This window comes from Sparus aurata, chromosome 16 (assembly GCF_900880675.1).
Source record: "Sparus aurata chromosome 16, fSpaAur1.1, whole genome shotgun sequence".
Classification (NCBI taxonomy): domain Eukaryota; kingdom Metazoa; phylum Chordata; class Actinopteri; order Spariformes; family Sparidae; genus Sparus; species Sparus aurata.
Window position 1 is genome coordinate 25,558,049 of NC_044202.1, and position 16,467 is coordinate 25,574,515.

The window sequence follows — 16,467 nt, forward strand, 5'->3', positions numbered from 1 at the left end:
CTTATAATGGTTGGTTAGTAGTCTGCAAGTCAGCCATTGTAAGTCCAACCTACAGGCCCTGCCCTCAGCAAAGTCATTAACAACACTGCTCCAGTCCACACTCCTGGCTCTGCTGTTCTCTACTGAGGATATTCACACCAATGAGTCTCTCCTGTCTCATGCTGCTTTTTCAATAAGTCTATATCAACTTGAGCTCCGAGAATACATATGAACAGGCCGTGACACAGAACCATATGGGCTTTTATTTACCTTTGACACATTTGTTTACACTATAATAATCATAATTAATTGGAAATACAAACTTAATAGCTATTTGACTATTAACAAACAAGGAAATACTTTACTATTGGTTTTCATAATGAACAATACCTTAATAAATGGTTTAAAAAGGATTTCATTATCTGTTAATAGTAAAATTAAATTAATTATTAATCCTATATTGATAGTTACTTTGAAGGCTGCATGGAAAAATCAATGCACAAGAAAGCCCACCTACGACAAGGTTAGGGCAAAAATTGCCATCCTACGTGCGGCCCTGACAGCTTGTCATATTTACGTCAGTGATAAATTGTTTTCAAACAATATTTTTAGGTTTCACAATACAAAATATCTGAAGATCTGTAAAACTATAACTCTCTGGGACCAGTTTAACCCTGTTGAATTTTCAATCTTTTGGGATCCAATATGCGCACAAATTTAGCTTTAAGCATCTGCCATACCATTTGTACAATAATACATCTGATGACATTACACTATTGTGTGAGGTGTAACAAATCAACAGCAAAACTGCTTTATGGCAATATTGGGTTTCATGGTTTGTTTTTATATGATTTTTACATCAATTTAATTCAGTACCTCTGTATTCGATTTACCAGACTCTTCTCTGGTCACTTTCCAGCAAGTTTCTTACATGATTGTTAGAAAATGTACTGTATTTGCAACATATTACCACAATATAAAATGCATAAACATTACTAGAGATTTTTGCACATACCACCCACTCAACTTCCTGTGAACACTATGTTCAGGAATTCAATTTCACTTTTGGTATTGCTGTGCCTCAATCAGGCAAATTAGAAAGCTGCTTCCTGTGTATCCCCCCCACGCTACCAGACACTGTAAACCATTTTGAAAACCCATTTATTCACCTATTTGAGCCAAGTTCACATTTTCTTTTTCTGAGTCGCCCCTGTGACTATGGGTTCAAGGCAGTGGACATCAGGGCATGCCCAGAAACTAAACACACAAAAAGGAAAAAAAAAATCTAGTTAAAAAAAGAGGGCTGCAACGAATGTGGAAACGATAAAAAAAAATAAAAAAACACATTCAGAAGACTTTACAGGAGTTCATTTAATCCCAAGGATTTCTGGGGAAAGCTGTAGAGGAAGAGCTCATACAAACACTTGACTGTACATACAGATTTACATCGTGTGGGGACATGATGTATGGTCTTGCCTGGCAAGCCCACCTCTGGATCAGGCAGTATTCTGTACAACAAACTGCAGAGGTGGAGGCTGCATCCCAACTCTGCACCTGCACTGAGTTTGAATCCGAGGGCTTCACTGAACAAGGCTTGTTCCAGGGGGCCTACAGAGTCAAGTTAGCATAACCAATCACAGAGTGCCATCTCATCAACTGTTAACCTGGTCATACAATATACTCTATTACTATTTATTACACAGTGACATAAAATTTGGAATGCAGACTGCATTGTAGGCAAACTGGAACGACACCATATTAACTTTTCAGTCATTTAAATGCAAACTCATGAGGCTGCGAGGCTGGGGTGTAGACTGAACTCACAGCAGAAAGGAGAACTTGCATCAATTTTATTCTACAGAATATTTTGACTTTCTCTGCAAAACGTTCCTGCATCTGTTCCTCAGACAGGGGCACAAAGACAGAATGGCATCACCATTCTTGCGGCTGAACTGTGTTGTGGCGAGGCACAGGGCCGAGCTGCCCGCGTTACAACATGTGTCCCTTGATTTTGTAAAACCAAACTTTGTTCTGATAATAAAATCAAAAGCATGAAAAATAAAATGAAAGTTTATATATAACTCTTTCAGGTCCATTTAATGTATGACTGGCGAGTTTCCTTATTCCTCTTCGCTCTCGTCTCCGTGCTCCATGTCTTCCTCTCCATTAGCTTTGGAATCTGTTCTGTTGTCTGGATCCTCTTCCTCGTCTGCATGTTCCTCCTTGTCTTCTTCCATTTTCTCCTCTGTCGCCTCCTCCTCCTCTTCCTCCCAGTTCTGAGGAAAAAAAACAACACAACTTTAGAGTTGGGCAAGTATTTTGCTGAAAACAAGTATCCTGTACAGATAATGTATTTTTTATAAGTAAAAACATCAAGTAAAATGTGTCAATATCCTTACTCTGGATGGAAAATTCTCACTGGGTAGCTGACTGAAGCTTATTCATTCATGTTCATTAAAAAAAATAAAAAATGTTCTTCTGTGATCAAACAACATTGATCTAAAGTTCAGCTCAGTTCTGAGGCAGTTCAGTTAATAGTTTTTTAAAAATGTAAGAAAAAGAGCTACTTCTGATCAGCTGTGTCTGTTTTTGTCTTAAATGAATTAATTCTTCAGATTATTCCAGCCATTCTTTGGTCAAACATCATCCGTCCAGTTGAAGCATGCACATCCTGAGTACGGATCGAGACAATTTAATTGGTTGAACAGATGCAAATATAAATTTGGATAACTGTGCCCTCGCTCATTCCCAATACCCATCTTGGTGCTCTACATAAAAATTGGACAGTAGTTTATGGACATGCACCAGTTTACAGAGCAAACATCACTGGTTAGCCAGGACTCCCAACTGTTGCATTTTTGCTTCAGCTCTTATTTAGATCATAAAAGTGCATGCTCAGTCTGGCCACTTACATCAGAGTCATGATCAGGAAGACCTTCATCACCAGAGGCCTCATCTTCATCAGATGATTCTGTAAAGGGCACACAAAAGAACAAAATCCATCAGCTGATGCTGCAAAAGTGTTTCCATTACATCAATGGTGGCACAAGCCCTCCCTCATGAGAAACAAGTGAGGGGGAAAAAGAAAGGACAAAGCCTCTCATGCTTTCACTTGTTTATACATTTCATGCAAGAGACGGCACATATTTGCATTTCAATACTATGGCGGGGCCATTTGGTTATGACAACAATACCGACTGCGTGGTGCAGGAGGGAGGGATGTCAATATGATTTGCGGAGGCTATCTGCCCCATCAGGTCAACCAGCCGACATCTGCTGCAAACGCTCACCGGCAAACCTCAGATATCACTAAATATTGTATTGTGCATCATAACTTGATCATCACTAATACAATTGTATGATGCTGAACAGAAGAATGAGGCCAATGTAAAGAAAAGAGTAAAAATGTGTGATCTAGGAGCATGATGTAATGCTCTGGCAAACCAAACAGCTTAAGCAGTGTGGACAGTGGTTACAGTTATGATGCAGGCCAACTGACATTAAAAACCTATTCGATCAACGATAAATGTGGTATAAAATGATAGTATTCACTGAAGAGAGGCACAAAAACACAAAGTAGACAATGGAATGGGTCAATTTGAGAGACTGTTACCATGATTGTAACATGTAACCATCACTTCAATGAGTGAAGTCATTTGGCGTGAGGGAAAAACTATTTAATTGTGTTACTTATTGTATAGATCATCATAACAGGTACAATTTCCTAGCTGGCAGCCCTATTGTCTGCATCACATTTCAAGTATACATGCCTAAACATAATCCTGTATTTTGACAGACTTATCTGCAGCTCCTCTAATCATACCAATACCAGCTAATGATTCATAATGGTTAATTAATGTAAAATGAATGCCCACACAGGCAACAGCCAGAACAATTAAAGATCACAACAATTGTTCACAAGAGACCGATCAATTAACCACACTCAGTGTAACTGCACATGCTGCTCACACAACATGGCTTTACAGTTTGGCGAGTTTGATAACTCTGAAACTTCACGTCAGGTTCCCATGTTGGTCCCATAATAAACGCAGTGTACAGCAGCATCCACCCAGACTGTAACAGCCTCCTGTTCATTAGCTCCCTTTATGAGAGTTTTTCAAAATGAGTCTTCACATCCTGGACCACTGACGGGTAGAGGAACTCAAAGCGCAGCTTAATTATTTCCTGAAAGACAATTTTCTATGTGGTTCAATAAAGCGTTTTATACAGTACGGTAATGAGAAATGAGAGTGAACAGAGCGGGGCCTTGTTGTTCTGCTCAAAAGGGAGGATCTGAACGCTGCCGGTCAGGTTGCCAGGCAACAGGAGTCATGTTTGCGTGCGGTGCATCGCCAAGAGTGGCTGCATGATGGGCAACACAGCCTTCATAAATCTTAACTGATTCAGAGTAGTCTTTGAGAGGAGTCCTGAATGACTTAAGGTGAACTGACAAGATTATGAATGCCAGTCAAAACAATAGTGTCAAGTCGAGATCACCGCCTGACAGAGTGACCTGTTGCACTGCAGCAGGCATTAGGAGTCACTCCAGTCAATCATTCATCCAAAATGTAAAGCTGATGAAGCAGAGACAGAAATAAAATTTCTGTCAGCTGCTACTCACTGCTCAGCAGACTGAATACTCACTGGGACTCAGATTGACTGAGATTCTTCACATGACATTTGAGGGACCATAGAAATTGCAGTGCCACCAACAAGGACAGATGGGAAATGCAAGATTAGTAAGACTGAACAAGAACAGGGAAACTACAAATGGAACACTTACCCTCCTCATACACCAGCTTGGCTGTATGGTCAACATCTGTAACTGTGTTACTGCTGTCACTTGTCGCCACCTAGTGGAAAAAGGAAAGATGTGTCAGATCCATTGGAAGATTTGCTCTGACATGATCCTGTTCAGTCAGTTGTCAATTAAATGCATCTTTACATACAAACAATGCAAATATAGAGTCATGATTGGTTGAAGAAAAAACACACAACTTCAAAAACTCAAAAGAGTCATCAAATGTTGTTGTGCTATTTAAATGCTTGCTACCATGTTTCTTTATCAGCCCAGTCCTCAGGGCCCACAGGGTCTCTTCAGTCATGTCATTGCACACCAGATCCAATTAGGGGCTGGACGTTTTCATGACTGCTTAACAGGATTAGGTGTGTAAAAGCAGAAGTGGAGCAAAGACCTTGATGTGCATTCTTGTAAAAGAAGTATAGATACAGATCCTGTGAAATCACATCTGTGGCCAGGGATGCCACCAACAGTGACTTCATTTGTGCAAATAGATAGCAATTTTCAAGATAATGCATCATACCCAGGCTGTGGTTTTATGTAGCAGGTTGATGATTCTGAAATTGCACTGGGACCATATCCATCCATTTCTGAAATCGTCGTCTCGATGTTAAATCACACAGGCAATATGAACTTGAAGCATGTCTAGGATGCTGATTTTGGAGATATTGCTAGACCTTATATTGAAGAGATCACTGTTCACCTTCTCATTGTGTATATGAACAAAGTTGTGAAGTATCAACATTTTGGAACATTATTGTTCTTGTTGGAAAGACGTAGCTGAGGGCTGATGCAGAAAGCACAAGTCTAAACTGAAGGTTCAAACAGAACAAGGTTAAAAACTGCCACAGCAGTGCATCGTAGTGAGTAGTTCTGTACTGGATGACTCAATGTATAGTTAACAATCATACAAGGGAAAAGCATTAACCTTCATCGCCATCTGGCAAATATCTGACACCAATTCCTCTCACTCTTCCATAGTCAAGTTCCAAACAGAGAGCTGAGGGACATTTACTTGGAATGTTTGGCATGGCACCACAACATCATCAGGCAGGGGATATAAGAATACCCACCACCTACCTGACATCAGAGTCTCATTTAAAAACCCTTAAAAACAAAAAGGCAGTGTGATTATTTCTATGCAAGAGGACACCTACCTGTGTCATTAGTAGATACAGTTTCCCATGCAGCTTTGTTAGCTTGTGGAACATCTTCACTCTGCTCTCAATCATGTGATAAAGCACCCCCAGCTGGGTAACAAGGTCTGGCAGCTGTTGGGTACACAGATGGATCAGTTGAAGGTAAAAATACAAGTCAACACTTGAAGATGAGATGAAACTTTGCTAAGGTATACCTTAGGTCAGCTAAATACAAAGACCAAACTCCATATTTAGGCTATGAGAAAATGTTTCGGGTTAAGTTTTTCTCTTGTTAAGAATAAATGGTCTGTATAGCCTTACAGGTCAGGGGATATGCAGTTTGAAAAACATCAAAATGTTGGCTTGCTGACGGGGCTATGGTTAAGGTCACAGGGTGCCCAAAAACCAATAGATTAATGGATACTCAGCTACTAGATATATTTTTGCCTTGATAATAGTCAATCACATACTGTTTGTGGTGTGGTGGAGCTAGTGACTGCAATTAAATATGAATGTCAACACATGGAAGCAATATTCACAAAAGGCTGTTGCATGTTTATTGGCTTGCGCTGCTCAAGGGAAGCACATAGACTGTTGAGAGCCTAAAGTGTGCGTCTGCACAGAAGTCATTTCAGGACGTCAAGCAAGCGTTAACAAACTGGAGTCTGAGGGCCTTAAATCAGCAGTCAAGACAGAGTGTGATGCAAGTGGAAAGTGGACTCACCGATGCCAGGTATGATGTGTGGTGCATGAGAACAGCCTTGAGCCACCGCACCATTAAAACAGCCCTGTCAGAAAGAAGCAGATGTAGATACTGTCAAGAGGTGCCTGATTGTAAAAATCGATTTTACAATGGAAAATCAGCAGGTCTGACATAAGTCTTTGTGACTATGACTATGTGTAATATCTTATACATAAGAAAATGCTTAGAGTAGTTCTGCTAAGCCTCAACTTACGTAAAAGGGTGCCCTTGAAGTCTCTTTGTGATCTACAGAAAGAGAGATAAAAGGACAGATTAAAAACTGAGGTAAATCATTAAACAGTTACCACAACGTCACTTCGAAATCCTGAGAGTGTGACAGAAGATCTGGGCCTGCGTCTTAGTCACAAACAAAAACCACCATCTTGACATTTTTTCATGGAAAATCACACTCACCTCTTCTACCAAAGGTAAAACAGCAGGTAGGGGTAACCGAGCCACTGTCTTCTTTATCACCATCTCTTTGCGAGTCTGAAAAACTTTCTGTAGGAAGGAAGAAGAAAAAAGTGATTACAATGTTGACAAGTTTAAATAGAGGCTCATGATGACACCTAGGTGAGCTTAATAAGACCTTCAGGCGTGGTTTAAAAAAAATGTTCTGGGGGTTGAATTGAAATTTTCACAAAAATCAATTTCAGTTCTTGCTGATAGTACATTTGTCTTTAAAACCTTTTAAATTGAAAAAGCACAATCTTCGCGAAAACAAATCACTGGTTTTTGATCTTGCTAAACTGAATGATTCATTTCAGAGCCCACAGACACTTACATTTAGAATGTTTGCGTCGCTGCTCTCCAGGCCCTGCACCAGCAGCACTGCAAAATTGTCCGTCTGTAAAGAGATCGTCCCTTTAGGAGCTCCCTTCCCCTTGGAAACTGAAGACAGATCGATTTCACCTATTCGCTCTGCTATCGACATCTACAGGAGAAAAGACAGATTGTAGGTCAACAGTAATCAGCTGATACCCACACGCTATTCATATCTATCCAATTGACACAGTTGTATTACCACATCACATAAAATAAGTCTGGCTGTACAAAAAAAGCCAAATGGAAACATAACACCATGTTTAACATATTATGTGAATATATGAGTGGAAAGGACTTCAGAGTTCTTCACTACATTAAACTGAATGTGAAATGTAAAGTACAACTTAAGTGCATCAATGAAGATGTGTCCGAAATAAAGCGTGAACTGGCGAAGACAGAGTATACGATCATCAATCAAAACACTCTAACATTTAAATCAGTGTTCTCATTATCACATATCCAAGGAGGACATCTACTGGATGTTCATTATTAATATGTGACTCATACCTGTACCAACACTTGGTACCAACATTTTGGTTATCATGAAAATGTTAAGCCAAAAAGTCGCCAGACAACAATAAAAAGCAGTGAGCCACTGTTTTGTTTATCTTCATCAACGCTGTACCCACCTCTTTGGTGTCGGTATCTTTTTTCCTCTTCTCTGATCCCTGTGAAATCCCCTTGACTGGGGCCTGGTGGCCAGGAAGGCCTGGGACCAACACTCTGCTATTGGTGTTGACAATTGGAGTTTTCACCTGGGACAGGAAATAAAAAAAATTGTGTTTTCCTCTTTAGTTACATTCAAAAGTTTATTTACAGTGTGCATGGATTTGAAAATAAGACCATACAAGCATGCAGAATACACCTACTATAATTGAATCATATTTTTTTTAAAAAGTAATAACTGATACCTTAGAAACTGCGGTTTCAATTGAAAGGGATAAGCTGGTGTGAACATCCCGGGTTAAACAGATGTGTCTCTCTGATGTGTTGATCTCCTGTAAATGGGAGGAAGGAGCGGGGCAGGGAGGGGAAAAAAACAAAAATGTTTGACCACCACAGGTTTTTAGGGCTAGTAATGCAAGCTTTATTTATCTGAAACTACCAACAATGGATGGTGTGCATAGTCAACATAAAACTGTTAGAATATATCATAAAGGAAGCTGTCAAACATTTAGAAGCTGTTTTTATACCAGGGATGCACCGATCCGACTTTTACAGTCCCGATACCGATGCCTAGACTTTGTGTATCTGTCGATGCCGATCCGATACCATTGTTGAATTAATAATAAACTGTATACATTCCATCTTATAGCTTCCTTCCACCATGTGGAAGAGACTAAAGGCACCAGACTTTCCTAACTAAACATTACTTTCCTAACTAAGACAAAATAATCATTAATGATAATGATCATAATAATAATAATAATAATAATAATAATACATTTAATTTATAAAGCACCTTTCAGGGTACCAAGGACACTTAAAGTGGAACAAACAAACAAAGAATAAATGGAGCGCCTGTCAGTCAGCACGGAGGGAACACTAGCACCGAAGCCAGTAGCACCGTCTGTAAACAAACTTGCTTCTGGAGGCCCTGTACACACAGCGGGGGCGACGCAGGAGACCAAGAGATCCGATCCCAGCAATGAAGCCTGGGGTGAAGTGACAGCAGAGGTCCAGGTGCTCCTGCACTGAACACCTGACGACCCCGCCAGCAATGGCGGAGTTGCGACCATCTAACATCGCTGCGAGCCGGGGGAGACCGCAGCAGCAGAGGAGAGCGACAAAGGAGCCAGGCGGTGAATAACCCTGAGGTTGTAGTGGAGGGATGACTAACTGAGCAACGATGGACAGCCCACAGAGTATTGAGTACGTCGGTTTGAAAGTTAGCGTTGCTAGGCTAAGAGCTGATCAGTGAGGCTAACAACTGATGGCAGGGCTAACAGCTAATCAGCGGAGAAATGTGATGTGAGTACGTGCAAAGTCCTGCAAACAGGAATACAAAATAAAACATAGCAGCTGAACCTGAGAATTAACTAATAAAAGTTGGTCATGCAACAACTTGTGCTCTTCTGGGATGCGACACACGCGCCGCTGACGAATGATGTAGGATGTGCTGCGACGGAGAAAAAAAAAAAAACTGGATCGGCCCGTGGATCTGTTTTACCGATCCCCGATCCAGCCATTTTGTCAATATTGGGGCCGATATCCGATCTTGATATCGGATCGGTGCACCCCTATTTTATACTGGGCAGCAAGCCGCCAATTTGACCGTCCTTTTTGTGGCTAGGTCTGCAGATTGAGACAGAAGATGGTATATTGGGGGTCTGTTCTGGTCCGCCAATTTTACGCCTCAGAGGACACAATTTTTTCTACCTCCATTGCTATGTAAATCCGAGCCGTCAATGTGCCAGCAAGATGGACGGAGGTGTCGATGACGTGCACTGTTGTGCGATCCACAGCTGGGGAGTTTTAAAACCAGGAAACAGCTGATCACAGCAGTCAGTCCATCACTTCATCCGGACTTCAAGATGAGCATTTGCAGCATTTACCTTGCTGCCAATGTGCCACCTTTTCTATCTAAAAGGGGCTAGTATCACCATTTCCCCCTTGTGACTCATTAAGTAACTGTGCACCCAGTTGTCAATCATAGACACTAATGTCTCTGTGAATCTTGCTTGCTTTCAAATAAAGCTCCATTTTGTTCCAAATACAATAGCTTTGTTCAAAAACATGTCCTTGAGATCTCAGAGAACAGGGGCCGTGCTGATCCAGTATAATGGCAGCTATATATCCAACATATGGACTACAAGTCAAAACCATAAGTTTCAGATATTTTTGGGTAATTTTAAATCATTTATGTCCAATGGCTTTTCTACAACATGCACCAGTAAAATATGCTCTAAATGTGGAGAAGAATGTATCTATATGGTGGTCTAACCCTCGTAGAGAGAGGCTGTGCATTTTGCATTCTCTTGTGTACTCACCACTTTCTCCATGACAGGCTGTAGGTGGTTGCCATAGGCCAGCAATATGCTCCGTGTATCAGCTCCGAGGCCAGCAGCCAGCAGTGGGATCGGGACTGGGGAGTCCTTTGTGTCAGACATCTGCACCGTACATGAGGGTGACATGGGCTTCTTACAGGGCCTGTGGGGACAGATGTTCAGACAGGCCATGAGCACATAAGTATGCAACACTGAAGAAAGTGTATAAGATGAGATTTTTTATCCAACAACAGGATGCCAAACAACACACTTCTTCAGAGGGACTAGCAAAGCAATGTTGAACAATGTCCATCGGGGGGCGCTACACCAAATGTGAACAAATGAACAACTATGAACAGCACTTGCAGCCTCTGTATTATAACATACACCTGTTTTCAAAGTGCAATTCAGAATTGAGCTGTCACAGAAGAGCAACCCCAGAATTTCAGTTGTGAAGTTGCTGATTTACTTTATTTCAATCAATGGTTGTAGGTATGGACATACTCAGAACAAATCAAAACAAGAGTGGAATACAAACTGTCTATTTAACAGGAAAAAAAGATTTGCTTTTCCTGCCTTATGTTGTCTAATACTGTATAGAGTGTAAGGTCTTACCCATTTAAAAAGTGCTCAAAGAGATGCAACTGCCCATCCTTACACACTACTGCCATTCTCAGCGCCTGTGTAAAATACCACACACACAAAAATGTATACATTGTAAATATGTGATGTAAACAAGAATTTTCTATAGAACAAAATTACACCACATGGAGGAACAATATTGCTTGACTAAGGCACGCTTAAGTCAGACAATGTATTTAACTCAAGAACACCCATATTCTAAGACCAGCATTGCATTTGTTCACCAGAATTTTGCATGCAATTACTTAACTGTGGATATTTGAGTTCAAGAGTTCAGTACAAAAATAAGGCATTATTACAGCACTGAGTGTATACAAGATGTTTCTCCACTCTGACCTCTTCCTTGCGGTTCGATGTGACGAGGTCGATGTGTTGTGGCTCATCCGTCAGCGTGAAGGACACCACTGAATTCTTGTCCTTTCCATCCTCTCGTACTTGCCTGCAATCAGACGACATCATCATCATCAATAATAATAATAATAATAATAATAATAATGATAATAATAATAATGATAATAATAATAATAATAATAATAATAATAATAATAATAATAATAATAATAAAATAAAAATAATAAGCATGGCTTCCAAAGCTGGTCAACAGCAGGACATTTTAAATGAAGTGTTTACAATACAGCATCACTAAGCACCAAACACTCACCAAACACTGAGTAGTCGATCATGTGCAGCACCAGACAGGAAATAGAGACCATTGCTGTCGGGAGGTCTTGTGGTGGCAAAGCACAGGGTCGTCACAGCTGTGGAGTGGCCTGTGAACTTCTGCAGGGAGAACAATGACAAAGAGCACGGCGATTGAGTCAGTTCTGTTTGAGGCCCATGTTTGACTGCTTTACTAGACTCATTGTTTCTCTTCAACCCAACTTTGAATCAACATTTTTGCAATTCATATAAAACAATGAACATGATATAAATCAACTGATTAAACAAAGACACTCACCCTGTAAACCTCCTTGGTGTCCAAGTCCCACATCTTGATTACCTGACCGGCTGAAAGCAGCAGTTTGCCATCAGGACTCACAGACAGACTGGTCACTGCTGCACGGTCCGCCTTCCACTTACTGTGGAAAACAAGAAAGCCAATGATAAACTGTGCCTGTGGAATGAGTTATGGGTTTTTTAAAATACATTTTATGGGATCATATTTACCATCTTGTTGACAATATTCCATAGCATTGTATTTGTTCTTTAGTGCCAGATCCAACTTCTGGAATGTTTTCTACCACAGAATTGTTTTTAGGACGGTACCGGACCAGAATTTGTTACCGGGTTTGCAAGACTCAAGACTTAATTTCTTTCTTCCCTATGCAAGATGTGAAAACATTAGATATCGACACACTTGAAGTAAATGGTGAGTCTTGCCCATAGTTCAGTTATAAAACCCCAGTACACCTTGCAGCATCTTTCCTGCAGAGGGGGTTCTACCAAAATCTGGTTCAAAGGTAGTTTAGCCAACTCCACTGGCAGTCATCACCAGGAGGAGAGAGCGCTGTAGCAGTTGACAGAGTGGAGTCACGGCACCCTCTTTTTCCTTACACCATAATCTAACTAAAACTATAGTTTACAGCCTGCCATGCTGTTGCTCCTGCATTGCTCCGAGCACAAAAACAATTTGACAGACAATGCAAATCGACTTGGGCTCTTGACTCAAATAATCAACCTTTAAGCGGCAGCTCAAGCATTTTTCTTTTTCACAATTAAGTAGAGAGCCTGAAACTTTACAGGTACTTTCAGAAGCACACATTATGTACAACTGCACTCCTCCTAATAGCAGTAGGAAAAGCACAAAGCACCTTTTGGTGCTCTCTAAACCATTTGTTGAACCACAGATGGCCTTTAGTGTGCATCAAGTGAGGATTCATGGGGATATTACTGTTCATGATGGTGCTGCTACTAAATCAGCCACCGGGGGAAAGGGTGTTTATGATGAAATACAGTGATACTAAATGCATGATGGTAGAGCCATCAAGGATAAGGCTTGTAAGTGTATTTCAGTGCTTGTGAGTAAAGTGTCAGGTCCTAATGTAGGTGGTACAGCTGGTTACTTAGGCTGCATCCACATTCTGCCCTTTCAAACTGTTTTTCTACGTGATGAGAAGCTGAGACAATACAATTGTCCAACTTCATCTGCAAAGACAACAACTGGCCTCATCATCAAGATCAAGCCCCCACAAAGAGCACCAGGCTTTGAAGCCAGTTTTTGTCGTAGGCCGGACCATGTAATAACATCGACATGTGATGTGTTGTGTTTGGAATCAACAGGCCTCCAAAATCCTGTTCTCAACATTTCGTTGACAACATTTCCAGATCTCATATCTGCAACTGGTGGAGAGGTTCAGTGTTTCCCCCATTGTATTACAGAAGGGGAGCACCGCCTTGCACAAAGTTAGGTGAGTTGTCCTTAAATGTCCAAAGAAGTTATTGCACTTAAAACAACTCGAGCAACAGAGGCCAAACATATGCGGACTGAGCAGAATGTTAACACAATCATCTAATAACATGGATAACGAGATGCACTGGTATTGATCTGATTCAATTCAGCAGGAAACTTAAATGATTCACATTGTATGTCTACTATGCAGCCAATATTTCAAGGAGCATGTTGTAATATTGGGGCAAAAAAAAGGTTGAGTTTTTCTTACAATTTCGCAAAGTTGTTGCAAACACCTCAGTCAGTCAAACTCCTATGTAATAATGTCAGCAAAGGGCACTGCAGAAAAAAAAATGGGCTGGCACCTGATGTTATGTGATTCTAGCTAGAGATGGGCCAAAGATACTGAAGCGCTGAAGCTTGTACAATGCTTTGAAACAGGCATGGAACGCTTCACAGATGGAAGAGCTTTTGTTAAATGGAGAACATCCATCTTGAACGTTTTACTGCTGAACTATGATAGCACAGAAGTGGGAAGAGAGGAGGATAACTAATAAACTGACACACACAAGAAACAATCTAAGTAGGAGACCATTTCCACCTGGTAGAAGGTAATAGTGTAGTCAATGATATGTTACATTGAAAAAGAAATTAACAATGGTGTGATAACAAATGCGGTCACAACATATAAAACAGATTAATATTTCCTCGTCTGCCAAAAATATTCTTCATCCAGGCTATATAGACCATGCACAAAAACATCAACATTTAATGCAGCACTTCAGAACAAAAAGGTACCAAAGATTTAATAACACACAGGGTTATTGTACTTTTACCTCACATGGGCATCCAAGCTTAGGATCTTTCTTGGCATCAAAAGAAATAAAGCCCCAAAGCTTCATAAAGCTTCATCCGCCCACCTCTTATAACAGCCAAAATGAAACTAAGGTGCTATTTCTTACAAAGCCTGTGTCTGTGCTCGTCTGAGATAATTTCTTATTGAAAAGACACTACCATCATGATCATAATGTGTGTTTATTAAGTTTTATAAGACCAAAAGATGGGAGATTTTGTTGCTGAGAAAAGATAAATAAAACATAATAGTTTTCACACACATCGAACTCCTTAGTACAGACTGCCACTCTTACTTAATGTAGCATTTCTCAAGATACCAATAAGATGTGAAACAGAAAAATATCACTCCTTCTCGCATACGTGTTTCTCAGTCCAAAATCAAGAAACTACTACATGCTTTCTCGGATTTATTTTTTAATACATACAGCATCGCGACTAACAAACTAATTACTGACCTTCTTGTCTTGCCTGTCTGCAAGTCCCACTCTACAATGTTTGTATCATCTGAACCGCTGTACAAAATACTGTCTTCAGGGTGCCACTGGACACAATTCACTGCTCCACTGTGGCCTCCATCCTGGCAGAGACAGAAAGTGACAGCAATGGTAAACAAATGACCCTGTGATTGAAATTGGTGTAAAACACCAATGCAACAGTAATGCTTACAGGTTTTCTCTTTGACAAAAACATGTTCTTTTTAATACCAATACTAATAATTTTTCCACAATTTCACATGCCAAGGTATGGCTTGCGATGAACTAAAGCATCTCCTCTGTAGGATATGTTGTTTAAGTCAGGACATTTAGAGTGTGTCAGACTCACCAGGGTACAGTGCAGAGATCCCTTTGCTGTACTGTAGATGAGGACAGTGCCCGCTGCTGTGCCCATAGCCAGCAGGTCTGCCTTCTCCTCCACCTGCCCAGCTTCTGATTTTCTCTTCTTCCGCTGAGGCCCCTCCTGAAACAGTGGGCATTTGTAATGTTAATCTATTTAAAAATATTACAAATGACTAGTAGGAGGCATGCTGGGAACATCTGGAGGATGGACCTGTACTTGTATTAAAATCTCAGTTTAATAAAATTCTATTTATTTGCCATTCTACACAAACAGTGACAGCTCAGTAGAAGCACATGTAGCCTGTGACTACTGCAAATTAAAAATTTTAACAATTAGCTAGCTTAAACACCCACTATTAAGCATGGGACAGCACTACTGTTAAATTATAGGGAAACGCTGTTCATGTCCAAAACAAGATTAGCATATATGATTCAGTGGTTACCTTTTATTTAACAACTAAATAGCGTGTCTTGTGTGGAACAGTTGGCAAATTGGAAAACTTTCTGAACCTCTACTACCAGAAGTGTCATGGTGGCACACGCTTCTGTAGCTCTGATGGGCTAGTGCTAACTTAAATAACGAGTTTATTCGCACTACTAAAGGTCTAACGAGGATGAGAAATAACTGGTTGGATTACTGTAGCTGCGATAAGTATTCCTTTGAGTTAGTTCATCCTGAAAAACCGAATTTAGGTACTGTTACATGTTTTCTTAAATACCATGTGGGACTAACATGTGCGTCTTGCGCAGCTGTTGAAAGCTAGCTGACGGCTAACGTGGCTGCCTGCTAAGCAACTCTGCGTCAGACACAAATAAAGCGTCTAAGTGAACACATAGTCCAGTGCTCCATGACTTCAGAGCCATTTACTCTATGAATTGGTACATTACTCATGTTTTAGCGTGTCTACTTCTATACGAAGATAACGCAAACTGCTCGCTAAGGCCTCGCTAGCATGTGTAGCTAACAGCAGGGAATTCCAGTATCCCTGTCTCACGTACCTTGACTGTCCGGCATGGTCCCCAGGTTATGCAGATACAAGTGGCACTCAAATGGGCTGAAGGCACATATTCTTGATGAAGTGTTTTACTATCTGTGTTCCAAATGCGAAGTCTGCCATCCTGGGCACACAATGCTAAGTACTGTCGTGATTTGGGTGAAAAAACGCAGGGTAGCTGCAGCGACGAACTGCCACCACCGGCCGCCATTTCTGAAGCACTGCTTGAGTCTGCGTGCGTGGTTTACACCAACCACGTGTGGCTCCGCGAGGGCAT

The 16,467-nt window shown here is 40.8% G+C and overlaps 1 protein-coding gene across 1 annotated transcript; it reads right to left on the reverse strand.

The window, feature by feature from the left end:
- Positions 1–1,126: 1,126 nt before the first annotated feature.
- On the reverse strand, positions 1,127–16,446 carry wdr43 (WD repeat domain 43). The gene is made up of 18 exons (XM_030444011.1): positions 16,195–16,446; positions 15,182–15,316; positions 14,815–14,936; positions 12,074–12,194; positions 11,777–11,895; positions 11,452–11,554; positions 11,089–11,153; positions 10,477–10,636; positions 8,398–8,484; positions 8,116–8,241; positions 7,446–7,595; positions 7,076–7,162; positions 6,876–6,907; positions 6,644–6,707; positions 5,938–6,051; positions 4,763–4,832; positions 2,892–2,950; positions 1,127–2,255 (listed from the first exon to the last, which is right to left on the reverse strand). The coding sequence occupies exons 1-18, from the start codon at positions 16,399–16,401 to the stop codon at positions 2,100–2,102; spliced, it is 1,977 nt and encodes a 658-aa protein (XP_030299871.1). The 5' UTR covers positions 16,402–16,446; the 3' UTR covers positions 1,127–2,099.
- Between the last annotated feature and the right edge of the window lie 21 nt (positions 16,447–16,467).